The sequence below is a fragment of the Mercenaria mercenaria genome, chromosome 4, assembly GCF_021730395.1.
Source record: "Mercenaria mercenaria strain notata chromosome 4, MADL_Memer_1, whole genome shotgun sequence".
NCBI lineage: Eukaryota > Metazoa > Mollusca > Bivalvia > Venerida > Veneridae > Mercenaria > Mercenaria mercenaria.
The window spans coordinates 77,426,324-77,446,324 of record NC_069364.1 but is presented as its reverse complement, the minus strand read 5'-3'; the positions used below and the strand labels follow the sequence as shown (position 1 = coordinate 77,446,324).

General features: G+C 34.5%; 1 protein-coding gene across 1 annotated transcript in view; it reads right to left on the bottom strand.

Moving 5' to 3' along the window:
- LOC123553009 (small subunit processome component 20 homolog) overlaps positions 1-20,001 on the bottom strand; it is a 78,984-nt gene that overhangs the window by 45,714 nt on the left and 13,269 nt on the right. Inside the window, exons 6-22 of the mRNA XM_053541736.1 lie at positions 19,209-19,403; positions 18,394-18,478; positions 16,406-16,465; positions 15,636-15,713; positions 14,801-14,953; positions 13,931-14,089; positions 12,858-12,992; positions 11,437-11,687; positions 11,045-11,158; positions 10,150-10,350; positions 9,560-9,710; positions 8,401-8,457; positions 6,690-6,839; positions 5,422-5,578; positions 4,391-4,622; positions 1,999-2,974; positions 591-676 (exon numbers count right to left, since the gene is read on the bottom strand). Coding sequence (XP_053397711.1) covers positions 591-676; positions 1,999-2,974; positions 4,391-4,622; positions 5,422-5,578; positions 6,690-6,839; positions 8,401-8,457; positions 9,560-9,710; positions 10,150-10,350; positions 11,045-11,158; positions 11,437-11,687; positions 12,858-12,992; positions 13,931-14,089; positions 14,801-14,953; positions 15,636-15,713; positions 16,406-16,465; positions 18,394-18,478; positions 19,209-19,403 — 3,240 coding nt within the window. The remainder of the gene's footprint in view (positions 1-590; positions 677-1,998; positions 2,975-4,390; positions 4,623-5,421; positions 5,579-6,689; positions 6,840-8,400; positions 8,458-9,559; positions 9,711-10,149; positions 10,351-11,044; positions 11,159-11,436; positions 11,688-12,857; positions 12,993-13,930; positions 14,090-14,800; positions 14,954-15,635; positions 15,714-16,405; positions 16,466-18,393; positions 18,479-19,208; positions 19,404-20,001) is intronic.

Here is a 20,001-nt window from a genome sequence, read left to right as displayed (position 1 = left end):
ATTACCAGTACTTGCAAAAATCCCAAACTCCAGGATAAAATTTTTACATGTGGAGAATGCAACTGGACTGAAATTTGACCAGCTATTTTTATCCCTGCTTGCAATACCATGATCACCAGCTCAATGAATAAGATCATCACAATAGACCGACTAGCGTAAACATAGTCCAGTACATTAGTATTGAACTTACTAGTCTCATTGCTGTATATGTTAATCCGATGCAAAATATCACCACAAAAGCTAATGATTTTTGTATTGGTTTTTATCAAGTCACATCATCAAAATTGACCACATGGCGACCATCAAAGTTTAATGCTGGAAAAATACTCCAGATGCTCCTGCTTACATTATTTCTGGATCTAGAAAAGTACCTGGGCAGACTCATGGATATAACATAAGCCACCTGGATACGTAGCTTCCTCATTTCTAGTACTTAGTGCTTTGAAACACACAGGTATGGGGCAAGTGATATGTACATTATCTAAACCATTTGGCTGCAGAAGATCCTCAATGTCATCAATATAGTTTTAATAACAGATTGTCCTCAAGATTAACTAACAGAAATACTGAAACAGCTCTGTGAAACTTACCTATATGGTATAAGATATTTATACTTGTATGTCAGAATACACTGAAAAGCTGTTCTTTGTACATCTGCATTTTTATGTACAAGTAACTGAAATGAAAAACGATTTTATTAATTAAACAACAAAATATTAAGCTAATTATTCAAAGAATACTATTGTTCATTTTTTTAAAGTGACATTTGTCTTACTGTACAAGCTGCTGCCAATGTACATCCACATTTGACGGGCAATTTTTCTAAAATAAAGGTAACCACTTTACCCATTGTTTAACAGTATTTTAAAATCTAATTGCAGGCCTAACAATACTCAAAGAACCAGAACAGGAGTCATCTAATCTATTTGCATAATTGCAGACAGATTCCTGAACACTAATTTTTCACTTGGTATGGTCACACAGGTCTAAATTCAAGTGGCATTATGCGCATCTTACTGCACATAGTGTGTTTTTGGTGAATGTTTTATAAAAGCAATTTTCGGTTGCTGTACATTTAAATGTGTTAAATTAGCCCTTATGACGCATAAGTATTTGAAGTTGATGCTTTAAAACTAAATAAATCCAACTAATGAAACAATAGTTCTTTTCTTCAATCTTCTGTGCAGTGATCTCCCTCACCTATAGACTGAGACTTCTGAAGTTGAAGGGAAGCAACTCCTGCATGCAGTTTGACTTTTCTTAAAAAGACTGCCCCAGTAAAAATATGAAAAGTCATATTTGGAAATTTATTATTTCATACTGGTAACAGGAAGAGTTTGGTATATTGAGTTAAAAGCTGTAATTTCCTCCATAATTTTTTACACACACATCTATTTCAGCTGGATTTTTACTTGAAAAATACACATAATTCCACTTTAAGGCTATTTATTGTTTAAATTTCACTGTGGATGTATCAATGACAATTCAGTATAGAGAAATAGGAAAGGTCATATTTGGTGAATTAAAACTCAATTCTAGTATAAGTAGTATTACCAGATCACAGAAGTGTGACTTTGATGTGATTTTACAGTAAGCAAATGTGACAGTTTTAGAATAATTCTTTAAAATGAGGTAAGGATTTCAATTTTTGTACTCTCAAATGGGTTGAATTATGTGTGGCAGCTCTATGGAAAGTGTCCATTTTACATAAAATATATCGACGATAACATTTAGGGCCATACAACCAATAGGAAACTTTTATATCAATAGACTGCTTTAAGTGACCGTTTTCATTCCTTCCTGTTCTTTCTCTTTTAATACAAGTTGACAAAATTGATGGGAAAAAGTAAGTCTTAATCAATAATATACACTAAAAAAAAACCAAGGAGAGAAATGGAAGATTTTTTTCATGGGTCTCAAACTTTACAACTGGTAACAGACATTTTACAGTCACCTTAAAAATGTAAGCAAAAAACTTGAATATATAACATGACTTACATCAAAATAGAGTTGTCTGAGTTGAGATTCCATAAACATAGATTTTGGATCTTTAAACTTTGCAAACAGTTCAAGCTGTACTAACAGAGAACTGGCTGCAGCTTTCCTTTGCTTCTTCACAACAGCTTTACCCTCATCATGTTTACTTGATTTATCTTTGTTAATGCCACCTTTCTTCTCCTTTCCCTTGTCAGTGTCTTTCTCAATTTCCTTCATGTCTTTCTCATTCATAACCACTTCCATTTCATCATTAGTCTCATGTATTGCACTTAACCTTTTCTTTTCCTTGAGTTTGTTTTCTTCCTCAACATTGTCACCTTCTGTATCACTATTATCCTCTTCCTTTTCTTCATCATCATCATCATCAGACATCTCCTCTTCACTTGTATCAACTTGGGAAGATCTAGTCCTCATTCTTCTTACAGGAGTTGCTTTTTTCAATTTACTTTTACCTGACTTTTCTGCTTCACTTTCGCTATCATCCATACTTCTTGTTTGAATTCTTGACTGGATATCCCCCTTCTTCTTTCTCACATTTAGATCAATGTCAGATTCTTCTGTTTCACTATGATTTCTACCTCTAGTTCTCAACTTCTTTGATACTTTTTTAGTTTCACTTGATTCATCATCTACACTGCACTGACTTCTAGTCCTAACTCTACCTATCTCAACATCAGCTTTCATTTCTTCAGTTCCATCAGGTTTAATATTAGCAGTTCTACTTCTAGTATATCGTCTCACATTTTCTACATCATCATCATCACTAGACTCATCTGAGTCATTTTCATTTTGTTTCCTTTTTCGCAACTTTTGTGACATCTGAGTTTCATCTTCTTTCATTTCTACATTATTCGATTTTTCACTGTTTAATGTATTTGATTCCTCAGTGTCTGTTTCCATGGCAACCTGTTCTTGTATCTGTCTCAGCACATTCTGACTTGGTGCAACACTTAAATCTGTCAGGTAGTATTCATTCCTGGAAAGAGATGATATAAAGGTGAGGTCTGCACAGAGACACATGCACTACAAAGACTGGATCATCAAGCTATCACTGTATCATGTTAAATATTAAGATGGTGATGCCTCATTCCTGCACAGACAACAATATACCACAACCTTTAAATCATCAAGATATTCCTGTATTCAGTAAACATTTGAAACTTGTTTTTATGTTCCAAATTTCCCAAGTCCCTTTTCCTAAAATTACTTAATAGGTATATGTAAGAAAAACTATTGACTAAAATTTTGAATTTAAGACATAGCCTTTACAGTGCTAAATTTTCAACTATTTTTTAAAGAACTTTGATGGTTCCTTTAATTACAAGAAGGGTCTGCAAGCTTTTAGTAGTAGCAAAACATTTTTAACATGAAATATGACAACTTGTATTTTCACAGAGGAAATGTCTAACTTAATGTAGTTCTGCATGTTTGATAATCCAGATGTAATGGCGTAACATCATTTATCAGGATTAAGTAGAATAAAGCCTGGATTGGGCATGTGGAAATGAAAATCATTTTACAAATTATTGGCAACCCCTGTGTACTTTTATTGACATGGCAATGTCACTACCCTTCTTAAAATAAAATTTGGTATTAAAAAGTTTTACACATTAAATAATTCCAATTAATGTCTTAAAATCAGCTTGAAATCTACAGATCTCTTTAATCATGGGTAAATATTTCAAAAACAAGCACAAGAACCTTTACAATTTATTTCACCATATTTTATATAGAGAAATAAAATGTTTATTAATCAATGTGTGAAGTTTCATTAAAATCAACACTTTAGAAAAAAATTTATTCCAGGAAATGTTATCAAAATTGAGATTTTTCTCATAGACTCCTATTATGAAAATCTGCGTGAGGTCCAATTTTTTCAAATAAGTCTAGCAAAAAATCAAGCACACTAACCCAGTCTTTTTTGTTTCCCAAATTTTACCCTCTTTTTTTTGTTTCCCAAAGTATGTTCTGATGTTTCAAAAAATCAGGATTTAATCAAATACTACATTGTAAAAATATTTGATCCAAATGTGCAGAACTACCTTAAGTGCTCTACTAATTGCCTCCTATACAATTGTCGAACAACTTAACAGTAAATGTTTATGCTGGATTTTAATTCACATCAAAACAATTTATCTGTAGGTCACATGATAACTTTACAGCTTGAATCAAGAAGGAAGGCTCCAGGCATCTCCCTACCTTATTTCAGGCACCTATGTAAAACCGCTGACATTCCACAATTCTCACATTAAAGAATTCTACATCAAAAGCAGGGTTTCAAACCTACAGCAATAAGTAAAAAGTGATTCAATGTCTGGGACCTTATCCACTTGACCTCTTTTTGTACAACTATCCCATTTAAAGCATTGTATACAACAAACTAAGTACTCACTTCAGAAACCTAAACAACAAAGGTACAAAGACTCTAGATTTTGAGGAGCATTTCTCTGGGAATTCATGCATGGTTTTCCACATCTGGACCCTGAAGTTGCTGTAACTGGGCTGAGGTTCTGCACAACTGTTAAGCTCTTGAACAGTATGTGTGAATACCGATATTATACCGTCTGTCTGTCCGTCTTCTGTTTCTGCTATCTTTGCAGATGATTTGCCAAACAATTCTACTTCTGAAACAAAGAAAAAAGTGACATATCAGCATAAGGTTGCTAAAATTTATGTCTCATCCTTCATGTGTGTGTGCGAGTGTGTTTGGGTTTAACATCTTTTTCAACAAGTTTTCAGTCATATAAACGACGGTGTCTACTTGTAGCAGTGAGCACAATGCCCAACTTTATAGTGCTGCCTCACCGGAATATCACGCCATAGACATGTGACATGATATCCCACCCAGTCACATTATACCGCCACAAACCAGGCTGACCAGTCCTAGCACTACCTCTTAATGCCGAGCATCAAGCGAGGAAGCTACTAATACCATTTTTTATGTCTTTGGTACGAAGCGGCCAAGAATCAAACCCACGACCTCCCGCACTCAAAGCGGGTGCTCTACCACTAGGCTACAAAGGCGGTATCCTAATCATTCATGAGATTAACAAATTTTAACATTTACTTTTGTCCATTTAACTTTGTGTAGTAATTCTATGATATCCTTAAGACCCATGTGTCTACTTTTTAAAGTTTCAGCAATATCATACTACAACAGAAAATTAATAGTTTTAAAATAAAAGGCGATATCGTAATTATACCGCAAAATTTCAAACAAAGGTTCTGCAGATATTTAGGAAATTTGAAGTCAGTAAGTTACACAGAATTTTTACCAAAATATTGAAAATTTGGTTAACATCTTTCAAATGCTAAAATAGTAGTATAAATGTAAGTTTGAAGAGTGAGAACTACTTGCTCCAACCCCTGGTTTCCTAGTTTTACCATGATAGGACCATTTTATCCCATTTGTATTTAATTTACCTGCTCTTTCTGCAGCAACTTCTAACTGTTGAGAGAATACTTCCCAAAATGCATCTCTCTCCATATTGTGAGCATGACTAGATATCAGGGTTCTGATTGGTTCCCACAGCAGTTTGAAATTCACAAACAAACTTCCAATTAAATATCTCAGTGGAACCTAAAAACATATAAAGTCAAAACTTGAGCTTGCAAAATTGTAAACACTGATATAGCTATAAATAATCCATCAAACATAGACGTTTTGTCTTCAGATTCTGTGCAGGCTTTTTTACAACAGTAATTCAGTAAAATGATCCATTAGAATACATACATGTGTGTAATAAGTTGTCCGATATATAGTTAGATTGTAAGAATCTTTTAAGAGGAACAATGTGACTTTGACGATTTGTTGCCAATCTCAGTTTCCGTGTGAGAAAGGTGTCAGGAAAGCTATGAGTTAAGGCAGTGGACCTGTAATGACAGTCATCATTTTGCATGCGATTTCATATTCTCATAATGTTATTACTCTACTTCTTCACAATCAAACAAGAACATGGTCTCCTGTAACAATTAGAGAATGCTAAAATCACACATAAAGTACACATGAGTGAATGGAAACTGTCAACTACAAAAACTGGTCTACTACCTTAACTAACAATTTTCTTTACCAACAACTTTTCCACTTAAAAACAGAGACTGCTGACAAAATTAGTAAAGCAACACTGTTTCTGTTGAAACAGTCCCAGAATTTATAAATCTAACAATGGAATTTAACTGCTGATACTGTACAATACCATTTGCACCAGAGAGCAGTGACTAACTATAAGACCAGAGGCTAAATACCAGTATAAAACTGGCTTTTATATGAGTTACCTGTATAACCCTATTTCATGTTAGTATAGCATTCTTGAAATTGACAAAATTGCATTCTGGGACTGGTCTCCAAAATCAGTTTAATTATGAAACCTAGGATTTAGGCAGTCTATCCATGAAGCAGTAACATTTTGCTGTTGTGTGCAATTTTAAAGTACTCTAGCAAGGTGACTTTCAAAGCTTTATTAGTTAAGGAGGATCTTACATGCCCCTCCAGACTCAGGCATATGCAGGTACCTAGGTAGAACCATTATTTACTTGTGTCAGCTGGATAGCTTACTCACAAGGAAGTATTCTACATCCAAAAAGAGTTTAGCAAAACATCTGTGGTGGGGGCAAATAACTAAAAACCAGCAACTTTGAACTACACAGCCATAGGGACCCCTGACATGAGGAGATTTAAGACTAGGTCTAACCTGACTGAAAGGACCTGCAGGGATACTGTTTTGTACTGTTGTATAATCTAATTTCTGAAGATGTCTCAACTTTTCACGATATTCATGTACGTTGGCTGCAGTCGTCTCCGCACAGAGGCAAATTGTGAAAATATCTAAAACTTCAAAGTCCTGAAATCAGAGAAATATGTTTCCATTCAGCTCTTCATTAATACATTATATATACATTATAAACAAATTTGAGATTTTCTTCGATTTTGATTCGACTATAAGAAACTGCAGAAATATAAGCTCATGGTAATCTTTAAGACCCTTTATACATACTTTGACTAAGTCAACGGACACACTGGTCTGGATGAGTGAAATCTCAAACAAAACCTCAGATGCCTAACTTCAAATGTTGAATAACAATCTGTGAAGTTTGACAACTCAAATTCTTTTTGAAATATGCATGACGCACGAACGGGGACATACAGACAGGCTTTTATTTTCATCGGTGAGTGGGGGGGAGCACAAACATATTTTGATTTAATTATTACTGTGTGACTAATACTAACACAATAGATTTACAATCACTGACAAATAAAAACAATTTCTTAATTAAACAAGAGCTGTCTGAGGACAGCAACCCTCGACTATTCAACAGCCTTGTCAACTGAATGAATACAAAAGTTGAAAAAGAGGCATAATTTTGTTAAAATGCAAAAATACAAATTCCCAATGGTGGGTACTGAGATACCAGCTTACATATAAGAATTTATTATCCAAAAACTGCTAAGTGGAAAAAGGGGCATAATTTTGTAAAAATGCAAAGTAGAGTTATTGAACCTTTGCACTGCGTGTCATATCATGACAGTGAACAAGTGTGTGAAGTTTCAATCCTTTCCCAATAGTGGATACTGAGATACCAGCTTACATACAAAAACTTAACCAAAAGCTGCCAAGCCGAAAAAGGGGCATAATTTTGTAAAAAAGCAAAATAGAGTTATGGAACCTGTGCAATGTAGGTCAGTCTATCATAGTGAATAAGTGTGTGAAGTTTCAATCCATTCCCACAAGTGGTTACTGAGATACCAGCTTACATACAAAAACTTAACCAAAAACTGCTAAGTCGAAAAAGGGGCATAATTTTGAAAAGATGCAAAGTAGAGTTATGGGACCTGCACAGTGCATGTCAGATCATGATAGTGAACAAGTGTGTTAAGTTTCAATCCATTCCCATTATTAGATACTGAGATACCAGCTTACATACAAGAACTTAACCAAAAACTGCTAAGTCGAAAATGGGGGATAATTTTGAAAAACTGCAAAGTAGAGTTATGGGACCTGCACTGTGCATGTCAGATCATGTCAGTGAACAAGTGTGTGAAGTTTCAACCTATTCCCTTTAGTGAGTACTGAGATACCAGCTTACATACAAAACCTTAACCAAAAATTTCTAAGTCGAAAAAGGGGCATAATTTTGTAAAAAAGCAAAATAGAGTTATGAAACCTGTGCAATATAAGTCAGTTTATCACAGTGGACAAGTGAGTGAAGTTTCAATTCTTTCCCACAAGTGGTTACTGAGATACCAGCTTACATACAAAAACTTAACCAAATCGGGACGCAGCAGACGCACGGGCGAATCCAATAGCTCTACTATTCTTTGAATAGTCGAGCTAAAACATAATAATAATTTGTAGGCATGCACTTGTAATGCACAGTGTCATACATCACATCAATAATACTTACAGTTGGTGGTAAAGGAAGATCAAAGCTAGAAAATATTCTCAATGTATGTAAGCGAACCTGAAACAGAATAAAATACATTCCAATGGTATTCTTTTAACAGGATGATTTATACTTATTTGTTTTAGCTGCAAAACAAGTTCTACAACTTATAGCACTCACTCTCACCACCTTATTTCTGATGCAAGCTATCACTACGAGGGTATAAAGTAGAGGCCAGTTTCCCTTATAACGCAGAGCACGAAGCAAGAGAGCTACTAGTACTAATTTTCATGTCACTGTAATGACGTGACCAGGAATGGAAGCCAACCTCCCACACTCAAGGCAGACGATCTACCGAGGCAGTAACATTTCAAGGTCATCTGTTAAATTGCTAGCCATGTTAAACAGGCGAATACATTTCTAAAATTCCAAAAATTTATTAAAATGACTAAATTATATGCTTTACAATAGGGAAATGAGGTTACCTTGACATTTTATAACAGGTTTTGTGGATTTTTACTTCACAAAAAACTTAACAGAGGAACTCTTAATCTTTTAATAAGTAGCAAATACAGGTCACCGGTACTGAAAAAAGAGTTATCTGCCCTTTTTTGGGAAAATGTAGGACAGCAATGCTCGACTTTTCAACAGCCTTGTCAACTGAATGAATACAAAAGTTGAAAAAGGGACATAATTTTGTAGAAAAAGCAAAATATAGACTTATAGGACCTGTGCAATGTAAGTCAGTTTATCACAGTAAGTAAGTTTCAATCCATTCCCACAAGCGGTTACTGAGATACCAGCTTACATATAAAAACTTAACCAAACTGGGACACGGACACAAACACCAACGCACAAGTGAGTCTAGTAGCTGTACCTATTCTTTGAATAGTCGGGCTAAAAATCAGTTTGGGAAACCAGCTGACTGGCAGCTTAAGGGAAGTGGCTGGTGATGACTACAGCAGATTCAACTGTACTTCACAATCATTCTAAGTTGAAATTTTTTAACGATTGCTATGCTGGGAGATACAAACTTGAAATATTACTGAAAATTAGATCTTAAGAAGTAAAAGATCTTTATAACTGTTTAAATAAGAAAGATTATTTCTTTTTTAAAATTTTCAAGTGTTGAAAACCTTGTGACAATGAGAACAGGTTGAATAATTCAGATCACACCTACCAGAGAGTGGGGTGATGAGAGATTTTCCTGTAGAACTGGGAATATTCTTAGTAGCGTATCAACATGTAAAACATCCTCATGTTTCATATTAACAGCATGTGTAAAGTAAATATCCACCAGCCTCAACATGTGTACATTCTTGCTTCTCTCACTGAAATCAAAATAGAATACAAAGATCTTGTATTGTAAAATACTTTGAAGGCACACATATTTAAGGATTCATGCAAAAGTTCACAATAAAAAAAGCCAAATAAATAAATAAAATTCTCTTTTTTGAAACCTGAAACCCACAATTTCATGTCCAATGAAACATTTTTTCATATTGAACATTTTATCTTTTTATTTAACAAGTTTAATAAAGTCAATGAAGAAAGACACAAATGTTAGATTTTGTTTATCGCTTGTCAGCTTTTCTGAAAAATCGGAATTTCTTCTTTCTTTATCTATTGCATACAAGGTCATGCGACCAACAGCTTCAATACTTGAAACAACATTATTGTCAAAATGTTATAACCCTAATATAACACCAAAGATATTTCACTGGTACCATGTCAAAATTGTGATAAAACAAGATACCTTCTGTAACTTACCATACACACTTGATGACAGAATCGAGAGGAACATGCTGGAATACATCCTCATTCTGCAAAATCATCACCATGGAAACCAGAGCTTGGCAAGCCAGAAAGTCATGATTCTCACTTGAATTTCCAGAGTCAACTTCAGAGTTCATTAAATTCACAATCAATTTAGATAGCATTTCTACATGTTTTCCATTATCTTTTAAAGGTCTGAAAGAGAAAAGAAATGTATATATCAATATATATCAAATCTATAAAACAAAATTATGCGCAGCTTTATATGTTTCATAGGGCTAGTAAAAGATTGCTGGTGCCATTCTTAGAGCTCATAAGTTCAGTCGACAATTAAGTCAAATGATCAGTGTGGCACATTTGACCAAAGACAGTACATATGAAAGGATTCTACCTCTCCACTCAAGCAAAGAACACTAAGTGCTATAATATACTATAAAGTCATTTATCATGGTTTTTGCCAAAGTTCCTATTTCATTGGAATAAATGGATTTCAGATTTTAGACTGAATAAATGATAAAGTTACTAGTTTATTAAGATTCATACAGTAGAAGTTCACTACTACACTACAATCCACATAAATCAGTTAAAGATAATGATTTTTCAGTATTCTAAAATCTGCCTTTCATAAAACCCAAAATGAATGCCTCTAGGTGCTTTGCATTATGCAAAAGAGGCAAGACCATTAAGGACCATTATTTACTATTTTTACAAATAACTGAATATAAACAACATGTCCATCTTCTAATGTCTAACTTTTACAATCACAATGCCATAACACTGCCAGAAAAGTGCTGCTGTTTACTTATGACTTCTTTTCCCTTTTTTTAAAATATGGGAAAGAAGCTTTTGCATAGAAGTCTTTGGTATTTTAGCTTCTGTGACCATATACCTGACATGAGGCAAACATACTAAAGCTGCCCACACCCTAGCCACACTGGTGATGCTCTCTGTTTCCACATTGGTTTCTACACACATTTTAATGTACCCTGGAAACTTTGATGATCTGAAAAAATAAAAGTGTAGTATGAATAACAGAACACTTATGACAGCACAAACAATTTTTGGAAGTCAGTCATTCTGTCAAATAATTACACACAAGAATTTCATGACTTACTGATCCACAGCCTCAAAGAAAAGAGAAAGTCTACAATTCTCAACTTTACTTTTACTGAAACACAATTTTTGTTTGTTTGTTTGTTGGGTTTAACGTCTCAACGACATACTTTTAGGTCATATGGCGACTTCTGAGACACAATAAAAACGTAAATAGAATATACATACCCTGTTCCAAAATCTAACATGTATGTATCCATCTGGTCCAGTTGATTGCCATCAGCAGGTAGCGGACACTTATTGAGTAGTAACTGAGTAATTAACAATAGTGTTTGTTCCTCTACCTCCTCACCATCACTCATACATCCCTCACAGTACTTGAGGAGGGATGGTAGAACATCCTTCTCAAAGAGGGCAAGGTCAAATAACCTTCTTGTGAAGTCAAATATCATGTGTACAGGATAGCTTGTCTTGAATACCTACAATATCCATAATAAATATAAAAGATGTGTGTCCATAGGACATTGGTGTCCTCACTCTTGTCACTGTATGCATATTTTTGACTAAATCAAGGGTCATAACTCTGAGTTAACCTAACAAGTGTCCCTGGATTCTGTACCAGTACAAATCTGTTCTCCCTAAGTAATGCCAACTTCCTACATGAATCAGAGGTGGAGGATGAGTTATTACAGAAACAATGTCTTTCTCAAATCATCACGGAAAACATACGCCCTGCCTGGGGATTGAACTCACAACACCACGATCCTTAGGTCTGAGCTTTCCCTATCGAGCTAAGCGGGCACACAACTTCACATGCTGAATAACTATACTATGAGGTTTAATGACCCTAGGTCAATACTTTTAGAGATATGCAAAATACAAATTTGGATGGACCGACTGACAGACTGTCAAGGGCAAATCCAAGTGCCCACTCTACCTCAACTTTTTGGGGGGCACAAATATCAAAGAAAAGAAACTAAACAGAATAGCAAGCATTAAGTCTTCCATCTGCTATGCTTAATTACTTCATGTACTATCAGTTTAATGATACATGGTAATATGCCACTGGTTTCATTAATATTTTCAGTGAACCAGGTGGTTCAGGTCTTGTGGTTCAGTCCAACAGATTTTAAGTGTAGCCCAGTCCAATACAATTACTTTATAGCATTTTGCACAGGAATAAACAATGGTTGAACATGTATCACGTATTTGCTTACTTATGCTTAAAATTCAATTTAGACAGGAAAATCAGAAATAATTGTATTACAGAACAGCAATGTCTGGGCTGCTGAAGTCCAGCCCTGTAACCATTTCACTCCGTCATGGTACATGTACCTACCTCCCATTTGTATACAGCTGTCTATTGGAATGTCAAATAAGCTGTAAAAATTCCCAGACTAGAGCTGCTGTAATCATTAAATGGTTGTCATAAAATGACAGAATAATGATGGTTTTAGAAAGATTGAACAAGCTACTTTGTTTTTGCAACATAGAAACTATTATCCCATTTTTATACAAAATCAACTTCAGTCTGAAGTAATACTGGAGAGTAATACAGAGTCAGAGTCCAATGCAATATGGGAAAGCAATTCTTTTCAAACCAAATCTACACTTTACAAATTAATATTCAACAAAGAATTTTTACTTACTGAAGGGATAAGTTTAGAAGTATTCTCAATCTCCAGTTTTGTATGACTGGTTAACAACAGGCAACCAGAAACCTCCAACAGAACCAGTCCAGTAGAGTCTGATAGACTGGGACCTCGTAGAAAATCTATCAAAATCTGAAAGTTCAAAAGTTAAAATCTTTAAATGTTGAAAGATGGAAGTGATGTTGAAGTTTCAATATGAGATTAGTTATAAGTAGAAACTTGTGGTGATTGTAATTTTTTAACTCATAAATGCTTTTTAACACATCTACTTTAAATTCATAGCCTATTTGAACATTTTAAGACTGTATAAAAGGAAAATTAGCCAAACCCGTGGCAGCTATTGAATCTAAACATATCAGTATGTTTAAGACATTAGTAAAATCTACATTTTTCTGTTTGTAAATTTGCAAATTGCGTGGCTAATATCTAACCTGTGTAAATAACTGAGGACATGCTTATACACAACTAGTGTATAATATCACTGTTTATATAAAATAAATAGCAGGGCCTCAGGAGTGTCCTAGTTGTTGACGCTTGAAATTCACCTGCAAATTTTACCTCTAGTCATGAGGAAAGTATATATATTCCAGCAGGATTTTGAAAACCTTTGAAGCTATTTTGTAGAATGTCTCCTTTGAAACAATTTTGTAAAATTATTTTGAAAAATCAGGCAAACAGGTTAGAAAATTGTCAAAATTTCCTCCACATTCATACTGTTATAAAGAAAATTAGCAAACCTGTAACAGCCTTTTTCTTGTAAATCAACACAATTTGAAAAGTTGAATAGTTTTTGGGAATGAATCAACTAATTATCAGTTTAGAAATCAGGCCAATGTCTGCAAGTATTAGTTAGAATAAAAACATTGCAAGTAATATCCAATCTACGTTAGATAAAGTATTAGAGAAACAGAATACTGGTAGCTATGTACATACTGAACGTAACAATTTACTTAACTTGAAGAGAAATTTTCAGTACCCGGTCATAAATTTGCTGCTGAATAGGATGGGTAGCAAAACTGTGTAAAATATCTGATAAATAAAAAAACAAATTTAACTCCACAAGACTGTACCTTGGCTATAGCATCAGGTTTAGCTATCAACTTTCCATCGTGAAATTCCATCAATAGTTTAATCAGTCTTAACTGCCTCTCCAGGGTTTCTGTCACTTTCAGTTTCTCCGAGTTTTTCTTTTTACTATTCCATCTACCATAGGTCTCAGTTAAAGATGCCTGCAAAAGAAGGAACTAAAATTAAAGCAAGGTAAGGGCTAATGTACAAGTTCAGTAGATCTACAACATCTACCAATGAGTGTTATACACTTATAACAGTTTTTATTTCTTGTGTCTATCCTAATCAAAAGAATTTAATTTTAAAGTTTAATAAGTCATTTGGACACTTTTATAGCCATCTGTTTAAATTTGTACGTTTGACAGGAGTTTACTAAATATTCTTTGGAATAAAAGTGAAAAGTTTGTATAAAGAGCAATTTCAAACTGCTCATTTACATTGTACTGTTTCAGTATGTGTCTTCAATGTAAGCTTTATGTGAAATAACTTGATTCAGTTTAATGTCTAATTTTATAAAAAAAAATATTCAAGGCCTTTTTACCTTCTATAAAAAGATAATTTCTTAATTTAATATATACTGATCCAAAACTGGCATGCAATTTCTAAATTTGTGAAATATAATCCCAAATACTTTTTTTTTGTTTGACTTTTTCATCCAAACTACATTTAATACATAATAATAAATTCTTTATTTAATGATGGTAACATACAACATACATAGCATAAAAATGACATGCATATTGTATGACCTTCAGTTAACAATGTTCAACAACAATAACAATAAGCATCAGACAGAAATATGAGCGCTTTCACACCGCTGTCTGTCTTTTATTTTCTGATACCTCCATTTAAAAGCAGATTAAAAAGTTTACCAGCAGCATGTCCCATATCTGTGTCATATGCTCCTTACTGGAATGACCTGTCATTGATACAATTAATGTTGTCATGGAAACTTCCACTTGTTGCCATGGTAACACTACTTGTTTCTCCTGAGGACCCAGCTTCTTCATCAGTACAGGAAAAACCTGAAATAAATAATGCTATTCTTTGTAATAGGAACATTAAAAGAGTACAGAGAACACAATGAAAGGGTCTTTAAGTTAATGGCTTTGGTTATAATGTGGCTGTCACATTTTTTGCTACGAACATAAAATATTTGAGCCATGCCATGAGAAAACCAACATAGTGGGTTTGCTACCAGCATGGATCCAGACCAGCCTGCGCATCCACGCAGTCTGGTCAGGATCCATGCTGTTCGCTAACAGTTTCTCTAATTCAATAGGCTTTGAAAGTGAAAAGCATGGATCCTGACCAGACTGCGCGGATGCACAGGCTGGTCTGGATCCATGCTGGTCGCAAACCCACTATGTTGGTTTTCTCATGGCACGGCTCATTTACTTTCTGTTTTCAGTAACTGTTATATATCTGTAATAGGTATGAATATTTGATTAACACAATAGAAAGTATTATACAATATGTTCCTTTTTATAACCTTCCCTTTATTTTATGGCTCTGACAATGTAAGGTCATGTGCAAAATTGAAAGTAGTGCCTTACTAATCATAAAATCATGCATATTCTATACTTGGACAGCTGTTGTATCTGTTTTGACATAAAATTAAAATTATAGAACAATAAATCACAAGAAAGTGCAGTGATATTTCCAAACTGAAAACTTTTCAGTATAATACCAGTACAATCTGCCTACCTTAGCTGTACAGCTGTGGAACTGTTCTTTCACTCCTTTCATCATTTCAAACAACAATCTACCAATCCCCTCTGCTTTCTGAAAAACACAACAAAATAACACACTATACCCTCTAGCATTAACTGTGAAATCATTCATTTTTGCGAGGGACTAATTTTCATGGATTTTGGGGTTGAGCCAATCCATGAAATTAAGTCCCAGGAAAGAAGTAAAATTTCCCACTACCTCTTTATACAAAATTTGAATTTATATCCCCAAGAAACAACCATTTGGCAAAAACCATAAAATTTCGTGCCCATGAAATTAAATGATTTTACATTTTACCCATTACCACCTTTACCTTGCTCAAGTTGAAATCAAGGACTACTAGAATAAATAGGTAAATCAATGTTCATACTCTATTGTGTGCAGTGTAATTTCAATTTGGTAACAAATATTTTAATAGCAATTCATAATACATCTTAATCATTTTTTTTACACAGTTATAAACCAAGGGTGAAATATTTAAGGTATGTTTCTATAATGTATAGAGGAAACTTATTACATTTTAACTTCTCTTGCATAATTGTGCCTCAGCATTTGAAATATTGCTGAAACATTTTTTTTTCAAACTGTAATATGGAACAAACATATAGCTTTTTCTTCCAGTCCAGTCTGCATACCACTGATAAAGTAAGTTTAACCTAAAAAGCAGGTTTTGAGCCAGCCACCTCATTATTTACAAATCCTTAACTACACAACTAAGAAAACTGGATCAAATTGCAACTTACATCTGGTTCTTCTTCAAGTGTAGAGAACAAGAAATCGAACAATGCTGAAGGATCTTTTGCCTGAAATACAAAATACAATTTCTTTAAAACATTTTTACATCTGGCATACTGTGAAACACTTTAATTTCATGGGTATGACATTTTGTGGTTTGAGACAGAATGGATATTTCATGGGACAACAAACAGTGGTTTTCAACTTTTAAAGAAAAAATGAATGGGAATTTTACCTGTTAATTGGGTCTTACTTTCGTGATTGAAACTAATATGAAATCAACAAAATGTCATCCCCCACAAAAAATAATGATTTCAAAGTATATGTATTAACATAAATACTGTTACAATTTACTTCCATATGTACATGCTGCATGTTACATTTCAAATTTTCTTCATTAATAAACAAGAGATCACAGAGTGATCTTGGCATCCACCACTGAGCCATTTTTGAATGTTCCAAATTTCAAAACTAGATCAAGGTCAAAATCAAGGTCAAAGTTCATTTCAGTACACAAAACTGTGCATGTGGTCCAAATTTGAAGCTGTAGCTGGAGAAATGTGAAAGTAGGTACTAGGTAAAAATCAAGGTCAAATTTCAATTCAGAACACAAAACTATGAATGTGGTCCAAATTTGAAGGCTGTAGCTACAGAAATGTGAAAGTAGGTTACAAGATCAATCTCAAGGTCAAAGTTCATTTCGGTACACAAAACTATGCATGTGGTCCAAATTTGAAGGCTGTAGCTTAAGAATTGTGAAAGTAGGTCACTATGTCAAAATCAAGGTCAAATTTTATTTCGAAACCCAAAACTATTCATGTGGTCCAAATTTGAAGCCTGTACCTTCAAAAATGTGAAAGTAGGTCACTAGGTCAACGTCAAGGTCAAAGTTTATTTTATGTACACAAACCTATGCATGTGGTCCAAATTTGAAGGCTGTAGCTACAGAAATGTGAAAGTAGGTCACTAGGTCAATCTCAATGTCAAAGTTCATTTCGGTACACAAAACTATACAAGCGGTCCGAATTTGAGAAATGTGAAAGTAGGTCATTAAGTCAAAATCAAGGTCAAATTTCATTTCGGAACACAAAACTTTGCATGTGGTCCAAATTAAATGTGAAAGTAGGTCACTAGGTCAATGTCAAGGTCAAAGTTTATTTCAGTACACAAACCTATGCATGTGGTCCAAATTTGAGGCTGTAGCTACAGAAATGTGAAAGTAGGTCACTAGGTCAAGATCAAGGTCAACTCATGTCAAGGTTCATCCAGCCACTCAAAACTATACATAAGGTCCAAATATGAATGTTGTAGGTTATGACAAGAAGATTTTTAAAGTTTTTCCCTATATAAGTCTATACAAACCATGTGACCCCCGGGGCGGGGCCATATTTGACCCTAGGGAAATAATTTGGACAATCTTGGTAGAGGACCGCTAGATGATGCTACATACAAAATATCAAAGTCCCTGTGGTTTTGGACAATAAGATTTTCAAAAAATTTCCCTATATAAATCTATGTAAATTATAAAAATAAAGGGCCATAACTCATTCAAAAACTGTTGAACCAGTCTGATTTTCAGAGGGACACAACTAGGGTACCAATACATCATTCTGACAAAGTTTGGTAAAAAAAACCCTAGTAGTTTCTGAGGAGATGCGAAAACGAGAAATTGTTAATGGAAGGATGGAAGGACGGAAGGATGACGGACCACGGACGCAGAGTGATTTGAATAGCCCACCATCTGATGATGGTGGGCTAAAAATAAACAAGAAGAATACTATCTGAGCATTTTCTCTTTAAATCCTAGTCTTACCTCAAAAATTGTTTTCAAAAACACTCATTCTTGAAACAGCTTTTGGTAAAGACTTATAAACATATGTTTGTCTTGAATAAGTATCCCCTGTTTCTACAGGTATTGAGCATATTACTGGAGATCAATTATTACAACATGTCCTATTTATTTGTAAAAGTATTCCACTGCATGTGCAGAAATTACCTTTCTCATAAGGAATGCAAAACTCTCAGCTGCAAAGTTACGTACATACTCCTTGTACTGCTTGCCAAGCAAGGATGAAAAATACCTGTAAAAAATAAACACTTGTACAGCTCCAAATTCAAGAGCTACCTAAACCACAATATCCAAATATCTTCTCACTGAAAAAGTACTAATAAGTTCCATACTAAAGTCATAGAACTTCAAAAAGGAAAACAAAAGCACCACAATGCGGAGCAATATACAACCGAAGGTATGACCTTTGACCCCTAAGTGTGACCTTGACCTTGAAGGGAGCCATCCGCAACATGAACTCTGCACATCGTCTTGATGTGGTGAACATTTGTGCCAAGTTTCTTTAAAATCCTGCAAGCAGATCAAGAGTTACAGAGCAAACACGAAACAAAGTCATATGACCTTTGACCCCCTAAGTGTGACCTTGACCTGGAAGCGAGCCATCCAAAACATGCGCTCTGCACATCGTTGCGATGTGGTTAACATTTGTGTCAAGTTTCTTCGAAATCCTAGGAGTTCAAGAGTTACAGAGCGTACACATATTGCTAACAGACGGACCGACGGACACCAGCGTCATAATATAATACATCCCTTTGGGCATATAAAAAGCAGTTTACATGAAATCCCACATTTCTAACCAGCAGCAAATGATAAAGAACTAGACTCATTCCATCATTCTTTTCATTAGGTTTTTAGCCATACTGACACAGGCCTGTAACACTGCAAGTGCTTCTCCAGGCAGGCATTAGTGCAGAGCTATAGATCACCTGCAAACCTGTAAATAGGTAGAAAACATATCTTACCTGTAAACAAGTTGTATATCTTTCAGCAGGTAGCGCCATAGAAACTTGAAGATATAGGAAAGGCAGGTGAAGGTGCTCTCCAAAACTTCAACATCATGTGTGTAAGTGTTGAGAAGTTTGACAAGAATATCGAAGAATTCATGAAAATGTCGATAAAAGTCTGCTTGTAAATCTCTTGCTAACTGAACCAGCAAACTGTAATAGAAACATCATAACATCAACAAAATTAATGCAAATGGTGCTTAAATATTAGTTAACAAGAATAACTTCACAAATTTCTGTCAAACTGTAGCATCTTAAAGGAAAATGCTTCTAGATTAACATCATAATTTCAATTTCTTTAAAACAGCAACTGATCAGGCCGATATTGAGTATAGACAAGAGCACCGCCTTGCGGGTGCTGACGCTCATCTGATTTTTTTTGTATAATAGAAATATTGTCCTACCCATGATTTTCTAAGTCTAAAAAGGGCCATCACCCTTGCAAAAAGCAGGATAGAGTTATGTTTCTTGATGTACAGTGTCCACTTATGATGGTGAAAAACTGTTGCAAGTTTTAAAGCAATAGCTTTGATAGTTTATGAGAAAAGTTGACTTAAACATAATATTCAACCAAGAAAATGATTTTTCTAAGTCCAAAAGGGGCAATAATTATTGCAAAAAGCAGGATGGAGTTATGTTGCTTGCTGTACAGGGTCAGCTTATGATGGTGAACAAGAGCTGCAAGTTTTAAAGCAATAGCTTTGATAGTTTAAGAGAAAAAGTTGACCTAAACATAAAACTTAACCAAGAA